The sequence below is a fragment of the Myxine glutinosa genome, chromosome 2, assembly GCF_964187855.1.
Source record: "Myxine glutinosa chromosome 2, kmMyxGlut1.1, whole genome shotgun sequence".
NCBI lineage: Eukaryota > Metazoa > Chordata > Myxini > Myxiniformes > Myxinidae > Myxine > Myxine glutinosa.
This window is the reverse complement of record NC_136262.1, coordinates 18,021,318-18,047,587: the sequence shown is the minus strand read 5'-3', so window position 1 is coordinate 18,047,587 and position 26,270 is coordinate 18,021,318. Positions and strand designations below refer to the sequence as shown.

The 26,270-nt window shown below is 45.3% G+C and overlaps 1 protein-coding gene across 1 annotated transcript in view; it reads right to left on the bottom strand.

Annotated features, from left to right (window-relative positions):
• Positions 1-14,279, bottom strand: part of LOC137421999 (uncharacterized) — a 45,025-nt gene extending 30,746 nt beyond the window's left edge. The window contains exons 1-2 of the mRNA XM_068108649.2: positions 13,983-14,279; positions 8,113-8,440 (exon numbers count right to left, since the gene is read on the bottom strand). Of these exons, the coding sequence (XP_067964750.2) occupies positions 8,113-8,421 (309 nt within the window). The 5' untranslated portion in view covers positions 8,422-8,440; positions 13,983-14,279. The remainder of the gene's footprint in view (positions 1-8,112; positions 8,441-13,982) is intronic.
• Positions 14,280-26,270: the final 11,991 nt, after the last annotated feature.

Genomic DNA, 26,270 nt, shown 5'->3' with positions numbered 1-26,270 from the left:
CGACCAAATTTGGCACAAATTATACTTGTTGTGTTGTGACTAAAGTTTGTTCACGGAATTAAAAAACATCGGAGTCTAAGGGGGTTTACCAGGGTAAAAGTGGGGTCCAGGTTTGCCCCCCTACCCCCCCCCCCCCCCCAAAATAGGAATTTGCTTTTTTTTCTGTGAAACTACAAACACTATTTCGATTAAACTTGACCACAACCTTCATCCCCCATGATATACCGAAGATTGTTCACGGCACTAAGAGTATCTGTCCCTTTGGGGGTTTACAGGGGGGAGGGGGTGTTGGGAGGGGGGGGGGGAAGTTGCCCCCGAAAATAGGTTTGCTTTCTTCTCTGAAACTACACACGCAATTCTGAAGAAACTTCACCGCAACCTTAATCATCCGTGTCGTACCAAAGTTTGTTCCTGGCATTCAAAAAATCGGGGTCTAAGGTGGTCTATGAAGGGGGGGGGGGGGGGGGGGGTGGGAATAGGTATTTACTGTTTTCTCAGAACCTACACACACAATTTCGATGAAACTTCACCACAACCTCCATCACCTGTCATGTACCAATATTTGTTGAAGGCATTGGAAAAATTGCGGTCTGAGGAGTTATACGGGGTGAAAGGTTGTGGTGTGTGCCGTAGATATTTTTTTGTTTATTTGTTTATAGTCTTATGAATATGTTAGTATGATTCTACATGCTGCCCTGTCTTCTAGCAACCATTGAAATTGGTTTAAAATACCTTTAGTCGGTGCAGTCTACTGTTTAATCTACCAGGTGAGCACCAGGGGTATTGCCCCTATGTTTAATATCACTGGAAGGATATTCTTTATCATTCCTGTTGCTCCAATTATCACTGGTACAATTTTGGCACTCTTCAGCTTCCAGGATCTTTTCATTCATTCACTGAGGTCTTGGTGTTGCGCTAGCGGCTAGGGTGCCGGCTTAGGATCCTAGGATCCTGGGTTCGAATCCTAGGATCCTGGGTTCGAATCCCGGTCAATCGCTGAATTAACGCCAGGGGGGTTGACTCAGCCTGTCATCCTTCCGAGGTCGGCAAATTGAGTACCAGTTCACTGGTAATTCCCTGCTTGTCGTTAAAGGCGGCAAAAAGGGTTGGCGTCAGGAAGGGCATCCGGCCGTAAAACATTGCTTCAAAAAGGGGACCGAAAAACAACAACAACCACAGTTCCCGAAAAAGGCCAACCCCCGCTTGCGGGGAAAAATGGCCTCTAAAGGTGGTTTTTTACTGAGGTCTTGGTATTTGTTCATTTTCGTGATTTCTGCATCATTTAGGCCAAATCGCTGGGTACTGATATCTCAATCAACAATGCTGTATTTTCCTCTTTTTCCTGAGTACTTCGTCCGGTCACAATGCTTTGTTTTCTATGTTCATGCTCGATGGAATCATCGGGTCATACGTGAGCATTATGTCCTTGTTTTGAATGATTGCTTTTGGTTCATGTTTCCATGAGTTTTGTGGAACTGAGATATTGAAATTTCTGCAGAGTTTTAAATTTGTGCCAGTGGATACCTTGTTGTGCCTTTGGGTATACAGCTGCTCTGACATGAGACTCTGACTTACATCTTACATCCCAATAAGAGGTGACTCATCCTCTCTGTTTATACCTTGCAGAACCTACACATGTCTGATTGACTCAGTCCTGCTATCTTCTTAAATCCATTGGTGTTGTGTCCTTGATCTTGGGCATTAATTAATGATTCATTCTCCATCCCAGTTGAGCTGACCTTTCCTTAGCCATTCCAGTGATCCTGCTTTGTCTATCCCCAATGTGTCCAACTTTTTTCCCCCCTACTCTTTCATCTTTCTCCTAGTCATCACAATAGATCTGCTGGTATTTCATCTTGCATTATTCCTTTGTTTTTTTTTTTGCAATGTTGGGGCTGTTATAGTTGCTGTTTCGGTTTTGTGCGTGACATCTTCTAATCACACCTGTTTATGGAGGTTTTTTGCAAGGTGAGGAGAAATCTTTTCTGGCTTGTGTTCATGTTTGTACACAAATTGTATTCGATAGTTTTTTTTGTGTTTTTTTTTTGGTATACAAGATCGAGGCTCGTGTGAGAGCTAACATCAATCACAAAAAAAAAAAAAACGGACACACAAAACATACAAAAATAAAGGGTGCGGGAGACAAGATGAGGAGAGAGAGGGAGGCACACAAGTACAACAGCAGAGAACAGGGACAATGGAAGATCTGTGGAAGGGAGAGAGCTTAGGGGGGAGGAGGCATGGGAAGGCGGGGTGGGAGAGGTATAAAACACATGGACATTGCTAGAACTTCCAGGAAAGAAAGAAGTCGGTATTTCAAAAAAAGTGGATCTTGGGTGAATTAACGGGGGTAGAAGAGATCAAGGTTTTGGATGGGGGTGATAAGAGATGGTGGTGAACAGCTGTTTAAAGACCTGGAGGAAGGAGTGGAATTGAAGAGAGTGAGGGAGTTTGTTGTGCTACCTGTAGGAATATTTGGGGACAGAGCACAGGCAGAGCAGGGGGTGCAAGGCCAGAGAGGAGTCGGCAGAACATAGAAAAATCGCCAACCTTCCTGCGGTGAGAGAGTGAAAGGCCTGCAGAATCAGATCAATTGTGGGAGATAAGACTTATCCTAAAAGCCTTCGTTTCTACAGTGTGAAGCCGAGCTAGGTGTGAGGCAGGAGCACCAGCCCAGAGGGGGAGAGTGGATCAAACTGTGGATGAAAGCTTTGCAGGTGGTGAGCAGCTCAGTAGTGCCAAGAAAGGACTTCGCATGATGGAGGATGCCCAGATTCCTTGGAGGCCAGCTTGGAAATGCTGCTTTCCCAGGAAATATCATGGCAGATAGTGAGACCCAAAAGCTTCAGAGACAGAACTTCTTTGAGAGGGTTGTTGAGAAAGTAGATGGGAGGACTTTCCAGATGGTATTTTCGGAGAGACAAGGTGAGAGTTTGAGATTTGTCAGGATTGAAAGACATGTTCCACTTGTTTGACCAGCTTGTAATTTTATCCAAGTCTGCAAAGAGTAAAGAGACAGCTGCCTGTCGGTCTGAGGGATGAGAGATGGAGCGGCAGAGGGTGGAGTCATCAGCACAAAGATAGAGGATCTTCCCGAGAGTCAGAGAGATCATTAATGAAAATTAGAAAAATCACGGATATAGTTTACGTTTTGCATCCCACTGATAGGCCGGATCTGGATCCAGACATGAACCAAAATCGAATCGGCTTGTTCTTTCACTTAACCAAGTTATCCACCAAGTTTTGTCATAACTCGTCCACAACTTTTTTGAGATATCATGCTATATATAGTTTTTGAAGCACGGTGTTGGCTTAACGGTTAAATTTTCTGGCGTGAGATCAAAAAGTCCTGAGTTCAAGCCCGTATCATGCTGTTGAATTAACACCAGGTGGGGTTGACTCTACCTGTCATCCTTCCCAAGTCGGCAAAATGAGTGCCAGCTTGCGGGGATTAATGAGCCATTCGGGTATCCTGCGTCGGCGACCCATCCAGGATTGTGCCCAATAGTCAAGGAAACTGCCTTTGCAGCCCTATGCATAATCACATTTCAAAAGGAGTGGTCTTCATCATCATCATCATCATATTACTGTTGTTGGGCCCTATATCAATGGTAATGAATCACTTGAAAAGTAAAAAAAAAAAAATTGTATTCAGATTTGGATCCGAATCTTCACCAAAGTGGAAACACTTCTTCTGTGACACACACCCACCCTGTCCACCAAATTTCGTCCCAATTGGTGCACAACTTTTTGAGATATCCTGCTCACAAACATACAAGCGTAAAAGCAAGATCTCCATCCACCTTCAGTGGAGAAGGTAGCAAATCCATTGCCGTGGTGTAATATTTTAGATCCTGCTAATTATTAATATTATGGCATGCAAGTAAAGTCAAACATGATGAGGACCTTTGGTAAACTCGACTTTGAAATCACAAATTAAGACATGCTTGCAATAAATGCCAGTCGACTGACATATTCCGGTGTTTAAGTTTGCTTGTATAAATACAGTTCGCATACCTGACAGGTCTCGTGCAATTGGTGCGAGACTCGTGAAATTTAGCCAAATGTCACACTCTCACACAACTAGTGGTGTCTCCATCATACATTTCGATTTTTAGGTATTTCGCACAAAAGTTCCATACAATATAAAGCCAAACATTGCAGATCGACACGACTCGTGAATATGTCGATACCAGCATACATACAACCAGAGATATTCATAGGTTTTTGTCAAAAATATTTGTGGTTTCAGGTATATTAAAGACTGTCATGGAGTTACAAGCTGTTTCCAGTAATACTGCGAGTTTCAGGAATATGGGTTATCAACACTTTACATATTGACACTTTAATTGATATATTGTCAAGGAAAAGCACACTTTGCCAGATTTTCCAAATTTCACCTCATTACCCTCGCCAGAGGAGAGGGGATTGAATTTGAGTCCGTTGGTCTGTCTGTTTGTCTGTCTGTCCACACAGAATAAATATGATTTTCTCTGCAACCGTTGGTCCTATTGACAGGAAATTGTCACCAAAGGTGCACCTCCTCCTGTGGAATTTTTACTGATAATTACGACGTCATAGGTCAAGTGGTACAGGCACCATCTTGGAAAAACCGAAAAACTTTGCACCTATATATCTCCGAAAGCGCTGCATAGAAAAAATTGAGATATGGCTCATTGTAAAGAACTCTCCATGTGGAATAAATATGAATAACATATGTTAATGATGATGTCATAGGTTCATACATTATGACATCATAATTCAAGTACAAAACTTCATCCGATCAAGATGAAATTTCTTCTGCGTCACCTATGGATAAATTGGGTGGAGAGAAAAATAATAATGGTGACGTCATCGTTCACGTGGTTCGGCCGCCATATTTGTTTTAACACAAAATCCTTAAAAACAAGCAAAAACACATCCTGGCGAGTGTCTGCACTCTTTCTTGTTTTTTCATGCAAAAGAGGCTGTAAAATGTACCTACAATTATGGCTTCAAAACTTTTAAGCCTTGATGCGGGGAGGGATGGGATGGCATGCCCTCTGACCCTTATAGTAGACTGCCTCACTCCACTTGTCAAGTTACCGCATCGGTGTTGCTCTTTAGAAAATAGAAAACGTGAGAGGTCTACGGTACAATGCACATAAGGTTAAAATACACGAGTAATGCACAGATATAGCTACAAACATACAAGGTTAAAATACAACAAGAAGAAGAGGCTGATCAAGGTCCATTCCTTCAAAACCACGGCAACAAAACCGGTTTCGTCATTATTCATATCACACATTTCAACAAGTCTTCATAAAAGCATCAACAGGTTAGTGTATAGTGAGCTAAGTTCAAAATCCATAATGCATATCTGTATTTCTCATCTCCCAATGCACATAATGTTCTCAACTACATCCTCAACCAAGTCCCCATTCACCAAACATTCCTAAATGATTGAACGAATAAATGAAAAAGTACAACGGTACTCAGTAGAGCGGTTGAGAACACATACCGCCGCCAGGTTGATTTGTATCCCACTGATAGACGGGATTTAGATCCAAACCTGAACCGAAGTCTAATCGTCTCGTTTAGCCTGGTGTTGGGTTAACGGTTAGGGTAGCTGGCTTAAGATCTTGGGGTCTTGAGTTTGAGCTGCTGTCGTGATGTTAAATAACTTCAGGTGGGTTGACTAAGCATGTCGTCCTTCTGAGGTCAGCAAAATGAGTACAATAGCAGCTTACTGGAAACAGGGGGCACTGCATCAGCGGCAAAGCCACGCTCCCTGTAACGATGCAACTCAGCCACAGGCTGCATACAAAATGATAAATCAGTTTGTTCTCATCACCTACCCTACTCATCCATCAAGTTTCATCTAAATCAGTCCACAAGTTTTTGTGGTATCATGCTATATATTGTTTTTGACCCAATCAGTGACACGATCATATATACAGACTTGGCATTTAATATGGAATATTTTTTTTGTGGGGGTGAACTTCCTTTTCAAGATGTCTTAGAACCAAAAGTTCATTGGAATTATGTTGAAATTATTCTAGATTTTGTTAATGTGACCTTTAAAAGAAAGAAAAACCACATTTGACATTTCGAAACAAATAAATTGATCCTTGAAAGTGATGAAAACTGATATCGAACTCAATTCATGGACATGACTGTGTTAAACTTCTGTACGTTTTCGAGAAGTATCTCTTTATTTTGCACATTAGCCAAAAATTTTTTTAACAAAAACAAAAGTTAAATCACGACTGGGATTACGGACAGTAAAATTACAGTTCAGTACTTCGTGTAACCCCCACGAGCATTCAGGAGAGCACGTACACGTTGAGGCATGCTGTTCACGAGATTTGCCAAGGTTTGGACAGGAATCGCTTGCCATGCAGTGACAATAGCCTGCTGCAATTCACGCACAGAGGTCGGCTGCTGGTCCAAGTGGTCGATTTGACGCGTTAATTCTGCCCACAAGTTCTCTATCGGATTCATATCCGGGGACATGGCAGGCCACTCCATATGCTCTACACCACGGTCAGCAAGAAAGTGTTGGATCGTGCGAGCACGATGAGGCCGTGCATTGTGATCTTGGAAGGCAAAGTTTCCTCGAAAGGCTGCACGAGCAAATGGAAGCAATGTTTCTTCCAGAATGGCCCTGTACTTGAACTGGTTCAGGTTTCCATTCAGAACAACCAGGTCAGTTTTGCCCCCTGCATGAAAAGCAGCCCAAACGGTCACCCCACTACCTCCAGCTTGGACTCTTGGCACTATACAATCTTTGTTGTAGGCTTCATGCACTTGTCTGCGCAATCGGACGTGGCCATCTTGACGATAGACCAGAAATCTAGACTCGTCACTGAAGATCACGTGATTCCAGTGTCCTGGCTGCCATTGACGGTGCTCTCTGGCCCACTGCAATCGGCGCTGGCGGTGTTGTCTGGTCAGACGTGGCTTTCTCAGGGGACGCCTGGCACAATAGCCTCCTTGAACCAGTCGTTGGTCGACTAGCCTTCTGGATACAGGCACATTTGTCAGTTGCTGCCACTCAGCCCTAAGCCGATTAGCTGACCTGGTACGGCCATTGCGGACTAACCGGTGCAGCTGGCGATCATCCCTCCTTGTGGTTCTGCGGGGACGTCCTGGCCTCGGTATTGGAGTAGGGACACCTCTCTGAGCATTTCGTTTCAGGATCTTTGACACCTGACTTTGAGTGATGCCATACTGCCAAGCAATAGCACGCTGTTTCATTCCGTAATTTCATAAAGCTATCTGTGACAGAGACATTGACAAACAAAAAGACTCCTCGACAAACAGCATTGTCGAGTTGACAGACCATCTCCAGAAGAAGCGGCAATAACTTTTGTAAACGTGCAGCAGTTGTTTTCCACTAATACAGAACGCAACAACCCTTATATACCCGATTGTGAAGCCAATCGTCAAATGTACCTGTCCGTACATTTTGTCACGCCACCTGTGATATAATCCTGTTATAGACTTCTTGCTGCGACAAACAATCAGTGACATGGTTCTTTTAACAAAGAAATCACCGAAGCATAAAATAAACTCACCAGATTGATATAGCGAGTTCAGAAATTAAACCCAAGTCAAGAAAAAAAAAATATTCCATGTTAAATGCCAAGTCTGTAATTTATAATTAGTGCTTGAACCTATGACAAAAACCATGACGTCACCACGTCAGCACTGTCTGCAAAGCTCCAGAAGAGCCATCCTGGAACACCAATCAGTAAGATGAAATTTTAGATTATATACAAAAAGGAAAACAGTACACCTTGCCAGGTTTTCCAAATTTCACCTCATTTAAAAGATTTCCTTTTTGCAGAAAAGGTTGTCAAATGTACTTATAATTAAGGGCTCTAAATTTTTTACGTCTTCAAATGTCAAGATATGAGATGATTGTGACACACATTTCACTGACGTATTGTTTTGTAAGGACGGAAAGCTGATCATAAACAGCGAACTACTTTTACATACCAATGAAGAATGTCCCAGGTGCAGAGTCCGTTTGAAAACACAAAATGTTCAATAGTTTTTTCGTACATATCTATAACCATAATAAAAAAACTTTCACTGAATATCATCATTGTGTTCTGTTTCACTCACTCTCTCGGCTGCACCACCCGGTTGGGTCTTCAGGATGAAAACCCGTGCGGGCATTCGTCGCTTTATTTCAACATCTACTCCAAAGCTGTCTCCAAGCTGTCTTTTCAGCATCACCAGCCGTCCCACGGACCCAGCTCCCAGCAAGAAATCATTGTTGCACTTCGGCGAGGGATTAATGTCAACTGGACACACGTCTCCATGTGAGGCATCAATGTGGCATGCACGTCCATGACTGTCATCCTTCGTTTCGGGAACTTTGGTGCAGTTTTGGTGGACGTCTCGATACGCGACACTTGACTGGCTTCCCATGATCTGTCCCAAAATTCACCTGTCGCAGCACAAGAAAGGTGTTCAATCGTACACGCATAATTCATCCCTCAATTATAAGGTAAAGTGTGAAAAGTGAATTCTAAATTAGTGTCACAGAGAGAATGAGTAAGTAAAAAGAGAGAGTGTGTGAGTAAAAAGGTGTCTGGAGTAAAAGTGTGTGAGTAAGAGTGAGAGTGTGAGTAAAATGGTGTCTGAGAAAAAAGTGTGTAAGAGTGAAAGTGTGTGAGTAAAAGAGTGAGTGTGTGAGTAAAAGAGTGAGTGTGTGAGTAAAATAGAGAGTGAATGAGTAAGTAAAAGAGTGAGTGTGTGAGTAAAAGTGTGTGTGTGTGTGTGTGTGTGAGTAAAAGAGTGAGTGTGTGAATAAAATAGAGAGTAAATGAGTAAGTAAAAGAGTGAGTGTGTAAGTAAAAGAGTGAGTGTGTAAGTAAAAGAGTGAGAGTGTGAGTAAAGGAGTGTGTGTGTGAGTAGCAGAGAATGTGTGAGTAAAAGAGAGTGAATGAGTAAGAAAAGACTGAATGTGTGAGTAAAATAGTGAGTGTGTGAGTAAGAGGGTGAGTGTGTGAGTAAAAAGGTGTCCGAGTAAAAGTGTGAGTGTGTGAGTAAAATAGTGTGTGTGTGAGTAAAATAGTGAGTGTGTGAGTAAAATAGTGAGTGTGTGAGTAAAAGAGTGAGTGTGTGAGTAAAAGAGTGAGTGTGTGAGTAAAAGAGTGAGTGTGTGAGTAAAAGAGTGAGTGTGTGAGTAAAAGAGTGAGTGTGTGAGTGAAAGAGTGAGTGTGTAAGTAAAAGAGTAAGAGAGTGAGTAAAGGAGTGTGTGTGTGAGTAGCAGAGAATGTGTGAGTAAGAGAGTGAATGAGTCAGTAAAAGCCTGAATGTGTGAGTAAAATAGTGAGTGTGTGAGTAAGAGGGTGAGTGTGTGAGTAAAAAGGTGTCTGAGTAAAAGTGTGTGAGTAAGAGTGAGAGTGTGTGAGTAAAAAGGTGTCTGAGTAAATGTGTGTGAGTAAAAGAGTGAGTGTGTGAGTAAAAGTGTGAGAGTGTGAGTCAAAGCATGAGTATGTGAGTAAAAGAGTGAGTGTGTGAGTAAAAGAGTGAGTGTGTGAGTAAAATAGTGAGTGTGTGAGTAAAATAGTGAGTGTGTGAGTAAAATAGTGAGTGTGAGTAAAATAGTGAGTGTGTGAGTAAAATAGTGAGTGTGTGAGTAAAATAGTGAGTGTGTGAGTAAAAGAGTGCGTGTGTGAGGAAAAGAGTGAGTGTGTGAGTAAAAGAGAGTGTGTGAGTGAAAGACATTGAAGACATAAAAGACAAGTAAAAGACATTTGAAACATTTCAAAACATTTTCGCTCTAACTCAAGCCTCGATCTTGTATACAAAACAAACAAACAAAAAAGTGAGTGTGACGTGTAAGAGAGTATATGTGTGAGTAAAAGAGTGAGTGTGTGAGTAAAATGGTGAGTGTGTGAGTAAAAGAGTGAGTGTGTGAGTAAAAGAGTGAGTGTGCGTAAAAGAGTGAGTGCGTGAGTAAAAGAGTGAGTGTGTGAGTAAAAGAGTGAGTGTGTGAGTAAAATAGCGAGTGTGTGAGTAAAAGAGTGAGCGTGTGAGTAAAATAGCGAGTGTGTGAGTGAAAGACATAAAAGACAAGTAAAAGACATTTGAAACATTTCAAAACATTTTCGCTCTTACTCAAGCCTCGATCTTGTATACAAAACAAACAAACAAAAAAGTGAGTGTGTGATGTGTAAGAGAGTATATGTGTGAGTAAAAGAGTGAGTGTGTGAGTAAAATAGTGAGTGTGTGAGTAAAATAGTGAGTGTGTGAGTAAAAGTGTGAGTGTGTCAGTAAAAGAGTGAGTGTGTCAGTAAAAGAGTGAGTGTGTGAGTAAAATAGTGATTGTGAGTAAAATGTTGGCTTAGCGGTTAGGGTGCCGGCTTGGGATCCTAGGATCCTGGGTTCGAATTCCCGGTCGATCGCTGAATTAACGCCAGGGGGGTTGACTCAGCCTGTCATCCTTTCGAGGTCGGCAAATTGAGTACCAGCTTGCTGGGATGAATGATCCCGGTGTGTACCCCGGTTTAGAATAGGTACACCGTATCCCTGCGCATCGTAAGAGCGTGACCAAGGGTTGGCGTCATGAAGGGCATCCGGCCATAAAAACATGGCCTCAAACAGGGAACCATGATTGTCATGGGGCTTGCAAGGCTAGCCCCTGCTCTAGCAGGGAAAATGGCCTTAAAACGATCATTCATATTCATTCATTCATTCATTAAAAGTGTGAGTGTGAGTAAAAGAGTGAGTATGTGAGTAAAATAGTGAGTGTGTGAGTAAAAGAGTGAGTGTGTCAGTAAAAGAGTGAGTGTGTGAGTAAAATAGTGATTGTGAGTAAAATGTTGGCTTAGCGGATAGGGTGCCGGCTTGGGATCCTAGGATCCTGGGTTCGAATCCCGGTCGATCGCTGAATTAACGCCAGGGGGGTTGACTCAGCCTGTCATCCTTCCGAGATCGGCAAATTGAGTATCAGCTTGCTGGGATGAATGATCCCGGTGTGTACCCCGGTTTAGAATAGGTACACCGTATCCCTGCGCATCGTAAGAGCGTGACCAAGGGTTGGCGTCATGAAGGGCATCCGGCCATAAAAACATGGCCTCAAACAGGGAACCATGATGGTCATGGGGCTTGCAAGGCTAGCCCCTGCTCTAGCAGGGAAAATGGCCTTAAAACGATCATTCATATTCATTCATTCATTCATTAAAAGTGTGAGTGTGAGTAAAAGTGTGAGTGTGTGAGTAAAATAGTGAGTGTGTAGGTAAAATAGTGAGTGTGTGAGTAAAATAGTGAGTGTGTGAGTAAAATAGTGAGTGTGTGAGTAAAATAGAGTGTGAGTAAAATAGTGAGTGTGTGGGTAAAATAGTGAGTGTGTGAGTAAAATAGTGAGTGTGTGAGTAAAAGAGTGAGTGTGTGAGTAAAATAGTGAGTGTGTGAGTAAAATAGTGAGTGTGTGAGTAAAAGTGTGAGTGTGTGAGTAAAAGTTTATGACTCCACTCTCTGCCACTCCATTCCTCTTCCCTCAGATCGGCAGTCTGCAGCCTCCTCACTCTCTGAAGACCTGGACAAAATCACAGACTGGTCAAACAAGTGGAATATGTCTTTCAATCCTGACAAATCTCACACTCTTACGATGTCTCTCCGAAAAGATCGACTGGACAACCCTCCCATCGACTTTCTGAATAATCCTCTCCAAGAAGTTCTGTCGCTCAAGCTTTTGGGTCTCACTATCTGCCATGATCTTTCCTGGGAAAACTACATTTCCAAGCTGGCCTCCAAAGCCAGTCGCCGACTGGGCATCCTCCGTCGTGCGAAGTCCTTCCTCGGCACACCTGAGCTCCTCACCACGTACAAGGCTTTCATCCGCAGCTCAATGGAGTACTGCTCTCCCCTATGGGCCGGTGCTCCTGCCTCACACCTAGCTCGGCTTCACGCTGTTGAAACCAAAGCTTTCAGAATTATTGGAATCTCACGTGATGAAGCTAACTCCAAGGGCATATCACTCACTCACCGCAGACAGGTAGGTGGTCTTTCTGTCTTCTACCGACTCCTCTCCGGCCTTGCCCCCCCCCCCCCCCAGCTCTCTCTGTGCTTTGTCCCCCAAATATTCCTACAGGTCGCACAAGATCTGCCAGCAACCCTCTGATGGTTAAACTGCCGAAATCTCGGCTCTGCTCACCTTCACTCTTTCATTCCTCTTTTCTCCCGCCTCTGGAACAAACTCCCCCACTCCCTTCAATCCCACTCCTCCCTCCAGGTCTTTAAAACAGCTGTTCACCACCATCTCTTATCTTCCCCCATCCAAAACCTTGATCTTTTCTACCCCCACTAATTCACCCCAGATACACCTTGTTTGAAATTCCAACTTATTTCCTGGAAGTCCTTGCAGTATCCATATGTTTTATACCTCTCCCACCCCCCCTAACCCATGCCTCCCCCCCCCCCCCCCCCACAGATCTCTCGATGTCCCTGCTCTCAGATGTTGTGTTTGTGTTCCTCCCTCTCTCGCCCCATCTTGTCTACCGCTCCCTATGGTATATGTTTTATGTGTCGGTTTGTCTTTCTGTGTGATTAATGTTCGCTCTTTCACGAGCCTCGATCTTGTATACAAAAAAAGAAAAAAAGAGTGAGTGTGTGAGTAATAGAGTGAGTGTGTGAGTAAAATAGTGAGTGTGTGAGTAAAAGAGTGAGTGTGTGAGTAAAATAGTGAGTGTGTGAGTAAAAGAGTGAGTGTGTGAGTAAAAGAGTGAGTGTGTAAGTGAAAGACATTGAAGACATAGAAGACAAGTCAAAGACATTTGAAACATTTCAAAACATTTTATCTCTTACACAAGCCTCGATCTTGTATACAAAACAAACAAACAAAAAAGTGAGTGTGACGTGTAAGAGAGTATATGTGTGAGTAAAAGTGAGTGTGTGAGTAAAAGTGTGTGTGTGTGAGTAAAAGTGTGAGTGTGAGTAAAAGAGTGAGTGTGTGAGTAAAAGTGTGAGCGTGTGAGTAAAAGAGTGAGTGTGTGAGTAAAAGAGTGAGTGTGTGAGTAAGAGAGTGAGTGTGTGAGTAAAATAGTGAGTGTGTGAGTAAAATAGTGAGTGTGTGAGTGAAAGAGTGAGTGTTTGAGTAAAAGTGTGAGTGTGTGAGTAAAATAGTGAGTGTGTGAGTGAAAGAGTGAGTGTGTGAGTAAAAGAGTGAGTGTGTGAGTAAAATAGTGAGTGTGTGAGTGAAAGACATAAAAGACAAGTAAAAGACATTTGAAACATTTCAAAACATTTTCGCTCTTACTCAAGCCTCGATCTTGTATACAAAACAAACAAACAAAAAAGTGATTGTGTGACGTGTAAGAGAGTATATGTGTGAGTAAAAGAGTGAGTGTGAGTAAAATAGTGAGTGTGTGAGTAAAAGAGTGTGTGTGAGTAAAGGAGTGAGTGTGTGAGTAAAGGAGTGAGTGTGTGAGTAAAGGAGTGAGTGTGTGAGTAAAGGAGTGAGTGTGTGAGTAAAGGAGTGAGTGTGTGAGTAAAAGAGTGAGTGTGTGAGTAAAATAATGAGTGTGTGAGTAAAAGTGTGAGTGTGAGTAAAAGGTGAGTATGTGAGTAAAAGATTGAGTGTGTGAGTAAAAGAATGAGTGTGTGAGTAAAAGTGTGAGTGTGAGTAAAAGTGTGAGTAAAAGAGTGAGTGTGTGAGTAAAAGAGTGAGTGTGTGAGTAAAAGAGTGTGTGTGAGTAAAAGAGTGAGTGTGTGAGTAAAGGAGTGAGTGTGTGAGTAAAAGAGTGAGGTGTGAGGTGTAATGTAAGAGTGTGTGTGAGTAAAAGAGAGTGTGAGTAAAATAGTGAGGGTGTGATGTGTAAGAGAGTGTATGACTGTGTGTGCGTGGTATGTCCAGCGAATGAGCAAACGGGTGAGTAAATCGTCACGAAGACTCATTTACAGAAACATTTCAAGGAACGGTATAAATTATCAACAACAAATGAAAACGTTCACGAGTGGTGACTAATGAGTGTACAACGTACGCGTTGAGACCCAATTGAGGAAAAAAGAGCGCCAATGCGTCCTGGAGGAAGATCATCGCGGTCTGCCGGTCTCCCTAGCCGTGGCCCGTGGCCGAGCACAACCGGCTACACAGTCGTTCTTCGCTCATTCCCTCGCGAGAACGTGTTTCCTTCAGAGGTTCGCAGAGTAAACTTTTTTTTGTGTCGATCAAATCGGCATTTGCTATTTTAAAAATGAGACGAAAATCTGGCTCTGGTCATTTAGTGGGATGGAAAAAATGTTTCCGAGTGCTGCAGTCGCTGATTCTACTCATCTGTGGGACATAGGGACGTTATCCGAGTTCGAATGGAGGATCGTGGGGCTGGGCTTCGTTGTGTTACCATTGCAACCGTTTTACCTGCATTATTGTTGTGCAAATTAACTGCTTTACTAAGATCTTCTTCTTCTTTTGGAACGAAGAAGCATATTTGGGTAGCTGCTCAGGCGGTGCGTGTATATTAAAAATAGTAGTACCCGACTGCAAAGCCGCAATGAGCCGGCGAAGCCAAAGCCTCTTGCCACTATTGTACCCATCACTATGGCATCAGTAGGTTAGGTAGCTGGTAGTAGGTAGGTAGGTAGTTGGTACCGTACCTGGTTCAAAATGACACCAGTTGCATTCTAGATGAGATTACAATTTATAAAATTTACTTCTTGATTAATTCGGTGAATTCCGTCTCAACTTCGGATATTTCCGGCCGTGAAAAACTATCCCGTACAGCCGCGAGATTTCTAAAAAATAATTATTTGTCAATTTTAGAATATTTGACGCCGTTTTCAGCGTCCGAAACGGTAAAAAGCTTTTTGAAATATTTTTTCAAATGCTCAAATCTCATTGGTTCCGGTGTTTGGTGACGATTTTCGTTGAAGATAACCAGGGCCCGTGTGGGCCCGGGGAACGAGGTTGGTCTTAAATGTATTTTAATTACAAATTAGAGGTGCATAAGATTGTGAATCAAACAAAGACGGGTGAAACAAACTCCTATTGAACTTTTTCGCAATTTTGTTATGCATACTTCCGCATCCGCAAAATGGCGGCCTCCATGGAGCGATGTGGTGCGTCAAAGCTTTGAAATTCTCAAGGGATCCAGCAAAATCTGGCTTTTCAACATAATACGTACGCGTTCATTCACAACACCGGCTTCACCGGCTAATATGCCTTCTCATGACTCATGGAGCATACATGAAGGATAAGCGCGATATAATTGTATTTCCAGGAACACGACGAACATCCTCCGAACATAAAATGTGACCGGGTCTTGAACTCTAGAGTGAGTGTATTACTGTATGAACTCACCCCTCCCTCCCTCACAAACACCAGGTATCAACCCCTCCCTCCCTCACAAACCTCAAACCATCAACCTCCCAACCCAAGTCATCACCCTCCCACCTCCCAACCCAAGTTATCACCCTCCCACCTACCAACCCCAGTCATCACCCTCCCAACTCCAGTCATCACCCTCCCACTCCCAACCCAAGTCATCACCCTCCCACCTCCCAACCCGTCATCATCACCCTTCCACCTCCCACCCCAAGTCATCACCCTCCCACCTCCCAACCCAAGTCATCACCCTCCTGCCTCCCAACCCAAGTCATCACCCTCCCACCTCCCAACCCTAGTCATCACCCTCCCACCTCCCAACCCCAGTCATCACCCTCCCACCTACCAACCCCAGTCATCACCCTCCCAACTCCAGTCATCACCCTCCCACCCCCAACCCAAGTCATCACCCTCCCACCTCCCAACCCGTCATCACCCTCCCACCTTCCAACCCAAGTCATCACCCTCCCACCTCCCAACCCAAATCATCACCCTCGCACCTCCCAACTCAAGTCATCACCCTCCCACCTCCCAACCCAAGTAATCACCCTCCCACCTCCCAACCCAAGTCATCACCCTCCCACCTCCCAACCCAAGTCATTACTCTCCCACCCCAACCCAAGTAATCACCCTCCCACCCCCAACCCAAGTCATCACCCTCCCACCTCCCAACCCGTCATTACTCTCCCACCCCCAACCCAAGTAATCACCCTCCCACCCCCAACCCAAGTCATCACCCTCCCACCTCCCAACCCAAGTCATCACCCTCCCACCTCCCAACCCAAGTCATTACTCTCCCACCCCCAACCCAAGTAATCACCCTCCCACCTCCCAACCCAAGTCATTACTCTCCCACCCCAACCCAAGTAATCACCCTCCCACCCCCAACCCAAGTCATCACCCTCCCACCTCCCAACCCAAGTCGTCACCCTTCCACCTCCCACCTCGTCATCACCCTCCCACCTCCCAACCCAAGTCATCACCCTCCCACCTCCCAACCCGAGTCATCACCCTCCCACCTCCCAACCCCAGTCATCACCCTCCCGCCTCCCAACCCAAGTTATCACCCTCCCACCTACCAACCCCAGTCATCACCCTCCCAACTCCAGTCATCACCCTCCCACCCCCAACCCAAGTCATCACCCTCCCACCTCCCAACCCGTCATCATCACCCTTCCACCTCCCACCCCAAGTCATCACCCTCCCACCTCCCAACCCAAGTCATCACCCTCCCGCCTCCCAACCCAAGTCATCACCCTCCCACCTCCCAACCCCAGTCATCACCCTCCCACCTACCAACCCCAGTCATCACCCTCCCAACTCCAGTCATCACCCTCCCACCCCCAACCCAAGTCATCACCCTCCCACCTCCCAACCCGTCATCACCCTCCCACCTTCCAACCCAAGTCATCACCCTCCCACCTCCCAACCCAAATCATCACCCTCGCACCTCCCAACTCAAGTCATCACCCTCCCACCTCCCAACCCAAGTAATCACCCTCCCACCTCCCAACCCAAGTCATCACCCTCCCACCTCCCAACCCAAGTCATTACTCTCCCACCCCAACCCAAGTAATCACCCTCCCACCCCCAACCCAAGTCATCACCCTCCCACCTCCCAACCCGTCATTACTCTCCCACCCCCAACCCAAGTAATCACCCTCCCACCCCCAACCCAAGTCATCACCCTCCCACCTCCCAACCCAAGTCATTACTCTCCCACCCCCAACCCAAGTAATCACCCTCCCACCCCCAACCCAAGTCATCACCCTCCCACCTCCCAACCCAAGCCATTACTCTCCCACCCCCAACCCAAGTAATCACCCTCCCACCTCCCAACCCAAGTCATTACTCTCCCACCCCAACCCAAGTAATCACCCTCCCACCCCCAACCCAAGTCATCACCCTCCCACCTCCCAACCCAAGTCATTACTCTCCCACCCCCAACCCAAGTAATCACCTATCACCTTGATGTTCCTTTCAAGGATTTCATTTTCAGCTCTGTTAGCTCTCTGTGATCACGGCTGCTTCCGGTTTTGCCGGCAAGGCTGTGTTTTCCAAGCTCTCCACACTATCAAAGTTGAGTATTTGTTCACGTTTGTATTTTTGTCAAAACTATTTTTATTTTATGGTGTGTGTGCCGACTGTGTATTTCTGGGAAGATCTTGGTGTGGATCGTGCATGCCTGTGTATAATCGTCGGTTGTTTCCTGCCCCGTTTTTCAGGCCTGGTCCCTCAAGGCTTCGTTGTCTTCTCTCGGCGGTCGTTTGTGGTCCATTTACTTTCGTTCTCTCACTGTTTTTTCCAGTCTTTCTTTTCACCCCATGCTTCCCCGAACATCTTACCCTTTGTTTAAAATCTTAATTTAAAAAATATAAAAAAACTCCCCAAAAAAAATTCCTTCTTTGTTCGTGTTCGTTTGTTCTTCAACCATGTTTCGCCCCACCGCCCCCCCCCCCACCCACCCCCCCCCCCCTCCTCTCACTCCTTCATAACTAAATCCTCTCCAGCCAAAAGACACCTTTCCAATTCTATTTTTCACCATAGTCCTTCAACTTTCTCCTTTCTCTGATCCACTTTCACCTAACCTTCAAAACAACATATTTATGAAGAATTTAATAAGTAGGCCTCTCCTCCCGTACTACATATTTGCTTATACACCTCCCTGTTCCTCCGTTCTCTGCTCTCCTGGCTGTCAAATCCTATTCTTCTGTTCCTGCTTCTGAACCTGTGCTGGAATCATTAATCCCCCTTAGAATCCTCCATGCCCTCATTTAGGGAATTTCCCCAGATAGTTTTCACGGTTTAGTTTAAAAATGTTTCAACTTTCCCCTGAAGTGTTGTATTCTGTTGTGTATGACAACACACTTTTCTTCTTCTTCTTTAAAAGGTTGTTTTCAATTTGCTCACCAAAGCTCTTCATTTCAAATAAAAATTCAATCTCTTACAGTTCCTCCTTCCTACAATCCATAAACTCACCTGCATTCCACCCCTCAAACGTTTTCAAACGGATCTCTGACTTGAAAATCACAAGTAACTCATTTTGCAATAAATGTTCGTTTTCCATCAATCGTCCAACACTTTCTAAAATCCAAACTCACCCCTCCCCTCCTAAACTCCCTCCTCACCCATCCCATTCAAATCTCCCCCCTCACCCCTCCCTTCCTAAACTCACCCCTCCAGCCTCCCCCGTCCCCTTCAAATTGTTTTTTCTCCAAATCTCCCCACTCAGCCCTCCGCCTCAAAGCATCCTCCACGCTTCCTCTCCTTCACAAAGCCCGGAACAAGTGTGTGTCCACCCTCAGGAGAGCCTGGAAACAATATCTCTCTACTCTTAATACGGAACTCTCAAACCTGTCTCCCTCTTCCAAATCCTGGTGGCGTCTGGTAAAATCTGTTTCTGGTATTTGTTCCCCCTCCATCCCCTCCCTTACCTCAAACGGCTACACAGCTGACTCCGCACGTGAAAAAGCTGAATGCCCCAACTCTGTGTTTGCCTCAAAATCCTGTGTCCCAACCCCGTCTCTCTCTGTACCCACCGTACCCAGTCATACCCAGCTGCTCCTGGACTCTGTGTCCTTCTCTCCTGACAAGGTGGAGAAGTTTCTGTCAATCCTCGACTCTGATTCCCACGACGGCATCTGTGAAGCAAACACAGACGGCATCAGCCCACGGTTCCTAAAATCCTGCTCTGCCGCTCTTTCACACACTCTCTCTGTTCTCTTCACCCTCTCTTTTGCTCAAGATCATCTGCCTTCAGCTTGGCAATCAACCAACATGACCGCTTTTTAAAAAAAGGTGCAAAAACAGATCCTAGCAACGACAAACCAATCCGCCTGCTCCCAATTATCAGCAAAGTCATGGAATCCATCATTGCTTCGGATATCAAATCCTTCCTCTTCTCCAATGGTTTGATCTTGGATCATCAATTTGGTTTCAAACCAGGTCACTCTTCTCTGGACATGCCGCTTCTGCTGTCTCAACAATGGATGGAGGTCCTCAATGTCAAACAGGAAACTAGAGCTGTCTCCCTTGACATATCACGTGCCTTCGACTCTCCTCCTTTGGTATCAATGGAAATCTCCACGCATGGCTTGCGGACTTCCTCTCTGGTTGTCGTCAACATGTGGCCCTGAATGGGTTTCTCTCATCTCCCCTTCCTGTTCAGGTTGGAGTTCCCCAAGGCAGTGTTCTGGGCCCTGTGCTTTTCTGGTCTTCATCAATGATCTCTCCGACTCTCTTGAAAATCCTCTCTATCTCTTTGCTGATGACTCCACTCTCTGCCGCTCCATACCTCACCCCTCAGATCGACAGTCTGCATCCTCCTCACTCTCTGCAGACCTGGACAAAATCACAGACTGGTCAAACAAGTGGAACATGTCTTTCAATCCTGACAAATATCACACTCTCACTATGTCTCTCCGAAAAGACCGACTGGACAACCCTCCCATCTACTTTCTCAACAATCCTTTCCAAGAAGTTCTGTCACTCAAGCTTTTGGGTCTCACTATCTGCCATGATCTTTCTTCGGAAAACCACATTTCCAAGCTGGCCTCCAAAGCCAGTCGCCGACTGGGCATCCTCCGTCATACGAAGTCCTTCCTTGGCACACCTGAGCTCCTCACCACATACAAGTCTTTCAACCCCAGCTCAATGGAATACTGTTCTCCCTTCTGGGCTAGTGTCCTGCCTCACACCCAGCTCGGCTTCACGCTGTTGAAACCAAAGCTTTCAGAACAAGCATTCTGAGTATTGCACTGCAATACATGTCCCCTACCGGCAGTGTGTCGTCCGGAAAACTGTTGGGGAAATTACCAAGAGTTATTTACCCACAGGTTCTGAATCGTTCCCAATCGTTAATTACCTCAGGACGGGCTCACCTGTGATTCGCACTCGGGACTTCGATTTATACACCTTGCAGACAGGTGAGCAGAAGCACGAGAAAATAGGCTGTTGATAAAGAACCTTTCGAGTTGTTAAATATCAGTAATTTATTATATTTTCCGGTTCACGATCAATGATCGATGTGTATATATGTATGTTGTTCGGCTTGGCTCCGCCCCTCCCGAAAGTGTGCGCGGTGCGGCTTGAGGAGAACTCTCGAATAAACAAGAGATATCCATTTTTAAAATATTTTCGTTTAATTAACGATATCTGCCAAACCACGTGCCCTATCGCAAATTCCAAAATAACATTTTAGTAGACTGACGTGCTGAACAGAACTGTGAAGTTTCCCCTCGATTGGATCAAAAATGAGGGAGGGGCTCAGTTTTAAAGGTTCATGCTTAAAAACGTCATAACTCTGAAACCATGTGATGCATGACGTCATGCTCGCTGAGTTTTTTGTTCGCCATGTGTATGCGATTCTGCCTGCAAAGTTTGACCTCGATCTGTTCAGCCGTTGCAGAGAAAACGGGGTTTTCGTGTTTTCACGAAAAACAATATGGTGGCCGAACCACGTGACCTGTGACGTCATAATTACCATTAAAATATTCTACAGACCGAGTCCCTCCTATGGTGAAAATTTGATCTCAATCGGTCCAATTATTGCAGAGAAAATCTTTTTTAAAAGAAATTAAAACGTAAAATGGCACTGAGTTAAGGATCATCAGAATTCCCAAAGTTCAAAGTGCCATAACTTTGTCAAAAATGATCGAAACGTCGTGAAGTTCGAACCTGATCTGTAACTTATCATAAGGAAACCATGTGCCAAGTTTGAAATCATTAGCTTTAAGAGTTTAGAAAAAAAGTGCGGACAACTGTTCTTTGCGTGACGGACTGACGGACTGACAGACTGACGGACGGAGGGACGGCGTGCAAACCTAAAGTCCCCTCCGGCGTACACCGGTAGGGGACTAATAATTGGAATCTCCCACGATGAAGCTAACTCCGACGACCTTTCACTCACTCACCACAGGTAGGTTGGTGGTCTTTCTGTCTTCTACCGACTCCTCTCCGGCCTAGCTCCCCGAGCTCTGTGTGTGCTCTGTCCCCCAAATATTCCTGCAGGTCGCACAAGATCTGTGAGCAAGGTGAAACTGCCAAAATCAAGACTCTTTGCTCACCTTCACTCTTTCATTCCTCTTTTCTCCTGCCTCTGGAACAACCTCCCTCTCATTTTTCAATCCCACTCCTCCCTCCAGGTCATTATAACAGCTGTTCACCACCATATCTTGTCTTCCCCCATCCAAAACCTTGATCTTTTCTACCCCCGCTAATTCACCCCAGATCCACTTTTTTTGAAATACCAACGGAATACTGTTCTCCCCTCTTTCCTGGAAGTCCTAGCAGTGTCCATGTGTTTTCTACCTCTCCCACCACCTCCCTTCCCATTCCTCTTCCCCCCAAGCCCTCCCCCTCCCACAGATCTCCCGATGTCCCTGTTCTCTGCTGTTGTACTTGTGTGCTTCCCTCTCTCTCCCCATTTTGTCTCCCGCTCCCTTTGTCTTATGTTTTATGTGTCAATTTGTTTTTATGTGATTAATGTTGTCTCTTACACGAGCCTCCATCTTGTACACAAAAAACAACAACCTAAGTACGTATGTTTGTCCAATTCAAAATGGCAGTCGATTAAGCTTTGTTGAACATCTGTCAGACGAACATTTAAAGGAAATTCCCCAAATGTTTTTTTCCATTTTTAAGGCTCCATTCAAAAACTATTTAGTCCTCATCGAGGCCAGACCTTAAATAAAAGAACTGAAATGATAAATGTGAGGAAAGGTAAATAAAAGAGAGAGAATGTAAAGGTGAGTGAAAATGAGGAAGAAAAGTGTATGATGAAAAGTGTATGATGTTTGTTGGCGAGAAAGAGAGATTAAAGCTTGCCCGAAAGCTATAGTTTGAGGGAGACAGAAAGTAAGACCAGCAATCCTGATACGGAGAGTTCAGGACGGTTCCGGGCACCACTTTAACGCTCCGAAGTCAGAACGGTAGTACTTCCCTGAGCAGTTGCAGTCTGCACCCGACTTCCAAAAAACCGGTCCAACCAGATGGGTGTGTTTTCAAAGACACCATCTCCTTACTGGATGGCCGTTAGCTCCCAAAACCCATCCGACCTTTAACAGATGTTGTTTTTAGTCCTGCAGGGTGTCAGAGTCACCGTTCCTACTCACAAGCCAGTGAGGGTCGTTGGTTTAGTCAAGTCAAGAGACAGACTGTCCTGACTTGTTAAGACATCCAATGTGTCATAGATGGATGTGCAAACGTGTTGATCCACTGTCATGTAATGTAATGCAATGCATTGTGGGATACCATATGTCAATCAAAACGTTAACCACGCCTTTTCCAGCCCTTATCCGGCTGATAACTATCCTCCCCTTATCCCGACTGCAGTGTTTTTAGGACACAGATGCGGGCACATAGAGAGAATCGAGCACCATCTTCATTCCAGGTAAAACAGGCCTCACTCTGCCAGTAAACAGTGGCCTCACTTGGCCATACACGGCACTACACTCCTTCCCCCTGAAGTCACATCGTCCTTAAAATACGCAGGTCACACAATGCGTCTGGAAGAAACACAAGGGCATTAAGCCGAAGACACGACCGGCAATGGCGAGGCAGTGGAAACAGATGATGGCTCTCAATGAGACACCAAATCAGGTTCAACTGACACCGGAGGATCATCCGCACTACTATCACTGCCCTGAATATCCGGATCCACAGATGTAGGGCTAGCCGGTCGGAATGTGGTCACGGGCACCTCAATGGACGAGGACGCATCGCATGGCGGAAAGGAATTGGTTGCGTGTGAATGTGCGAACAAGGTAGTTAGCCGGTATTCCAACTCAGATCACAGTAGCCTGCACCCATTTCTGTCGGTGGTACATAGTCCCGTGTCAAAGCTGGCTGGTACACCGGGAAAGAACGAGCAGTGGTCGCCGTAACAACTTCTGGTGCACCAGGTCAAAGCAAACCTAGGCACGACCGCAACTGTCAGCCATACATGCGGAACGCAGGCGTTTCTTGTGTGGTAGAATGCACTGATCAGTCACGATAGGCATGCAAAAACACATCAACCCTACTCTGCACAGATAGAACCTCTTGGCCCCGATACAACAAACAACAACATGCATTTTAAAAGGCCATTTTCACTGCTAGAGCGGGGGTTAGCCTTGCGGTCCCCATGACAATCTTCTCCATTTTGCCCTATTTTCTGCATCTCCCCTAGTTAACCCCCTTTCCCGCATTTCTTCTTCCACCATCTTTAGCCAAGTCTTTCTCGGTCTTCCCCATCCTCTACTTCCTGCTTCATTCATTTCCATCATTCTTCTCAACCAGTCACTTTCATCCTTCCTCAACACATGACCAAACCATCTCAACCTGTTTCTCTTCACAGCATCCATCACAGGCTCGATTCCCATCTTGGCCCCTATGCAAGGCATATTTCAAAGCTGGGTGGCAAGGCGCCGACCTCAGGTGTTTGATACTATTTGCACACAGCAAACACCTCAAATACAAACAGTGAACCATTGTCTGAAACTAAAAATCTCCGGAACCCCCTTGTTCGCAAAAATACTCTGCAGACGCTCCACCGTGTTTTCTGCCGAGGTGGACTGCATTATAACTCTAACACTGGAATTTATTCAATTTGCATTTGTGGAACTGCTCTCTTTGGAATCTAAACATTCGTTGGTTAAAAAAATACCAATTCATATTTTTGTATCTTTAGATTTTGAACAAGAACACGATCGTGCAACTTGCAAGAACGCCGACTGATATACGGGCGGCCATTTTTTTTTTTTTTTTTTTTTGGTATATACAAGATCGAGGCTCGTGAAAGAGCTAACATTCATCACACAAAAAGTCAAACCGACACATAAAATATATTAAAAGGTGAGCGGTAGACAAGATGGGGAGAGAGGGTTAAGGACACATACACAACATTTGAGAGCAGGGACATCGAGAGATCTGTGGGAGGGAGAGGCCTTGGGGGGGGGGGGTGGGGGGAGGTGGGAGACGTATAAAACATCTGGACACTGCAAGGACTTCCAGGAAAGAAGTTGGAATTTCAAAAAAGTGGATCTGGGGTGAATCAGCAGGGGAAGAAAACATCAAGGTTTTGGATGGGGGAAGATAAGAGATGGTGGTGAACAGCTGTTTTAAAGACCTGGAGGGAGGAGTGGGATTGAAGAGATTGTGGGAGTTTGTTCTATAGGTGGGAAAAAAGAGGAACGAAAGAGTGAAGGTGACGATAGAGCCGAGATTTTGGCAGTTTAACCATAAGAGGGTTGCTGGCAGATCTTGTGCGACCTGTAGGAATATTTGGGGGACAGAGCACAGAGAGAGCTGGGGGAGCAAGGCCGGAGAGGAGTCGGTAGAAGACAGAAAGACCACCAACCTGCCTGCGGTGAGTGAGTGAAAGGCCCTCGGAGTTAGCTTCATCGCAGGAGATTCAAATGATTCTGAAAGCTTTGGTTTCAACAGCGTGAAGCCAAGCTAGGTGTGAGGCAGGAGCACCGGCCCAGAGGGGAGAACAGTATTCCATTGAGCTGCAGATGAAAGCCTTGTATGTGGTGAGGAGCTCAGTTGTGCCAAGGAAGGACTTCGCACGGCAGAGGATGCCCTGTCGGCAACTGGCTTCGGAGGCCAGCATGGAAATGTGTTTTTCCCAGGAAAGATCATGGCAGATAGTGAGACCCAAAAGCTTGAGCGACAGAACTTCTTGGAGATGATTGTTGAGAAAGTAGATGGGAGGGTTGTCCAGCCTGTCTTTTCGGAGAGACATAGTGAGAGTGTGAGATTTGTCAGGATTGAAAGACATGTTCCACTTGTTTGCCCAGTCTGTGATTTTGTCCAGGTCTGCAGAGAGTGAGGAGGCTGCAGACTGCCGATCTGAGGGATGGGGAATGGAGCGACAGAGAATGGAGTCATCAGCAAAGAGATAGAGAGGATTTTCAAGAGAGTCGGAGAGATCATTGATGAAGACCAGAAAAAGCACAGGGCCCAGAGCACAGGGCTTGCACAAGAGCTTGGGGAACATCAGCAAAGAGATAGAGAAGATTTTCAAGAGAGTCGGAGAGATCATTGATGAAGACCAGAAAAAGCACAGGGCTTGGGGAACTCCAGCCTGAACAGGAAGAGGAGATGAGAGAAACCCATTCAGGGCCACACGTTGACTATGACTCGAGAGGAAGTCCACCAGCCATGCGTGGAGATTTCCATGTATACCAAAGGAGGAGAGTTTGGTGAGCAGAGTGGGGTGCCAGACCGTATCGAAGGCATGTGATATGTCGAGGTAGACAGCTCTAATTTCCTGTTTAGAATTGAGGGCCTCCATCCATTGTTGAGACAGCAGAAGCAGCATGTCCAAAGTAGAGTGACCTGGTCTGAAACCAAATTGATGATCAGAGATGAAGCCATTGGAGAAGAGGAAAGATTTCATATCCGAAGCAATGATGGATTCCATGACTTTACTGATAATTGGGAGAAGGCTGATTGGTCTGTCGTTGCTAGGATCTGTTTTTGCACTTTTTTGTGTAAAGCGGTGATGTTGGGTGATTTCCAGGCAGACGGCAGATGACCTTGAGCAAAAGAGAGGGTGAAGAGAACAGAGAGAGGGAGTGAAAGAGCGGAAGAACAGGATTTCAGGACCCGTGGGCTGATGCCGTCAGGTCAGGTTGCTGGGTACGACTGGGTACGGTGGGTACAGAGAGGGATGGGATTGGGACACAAGATTTAGAGGCAAACTGTTACATGCTCCTCCCCGGCCCCTGGTCACGGTGTACCTCCGAGCCCTGAGAGGAGTCACGGAAGAAAAATGTGTTATTCTGTATGTCAAAGATCAAAGGGGAAGCCATACCAATTGTTACTCACAAACAAATATTGTATTAAGATCACACAAGAATAACAGTACAACAATAATAGTAATCAAAAGTACAATCAATATGTTCTATGATGGTACCATCAGTTTCGTAATATATAACTCACTGTGCTCCAAGTGAGTGGAAAG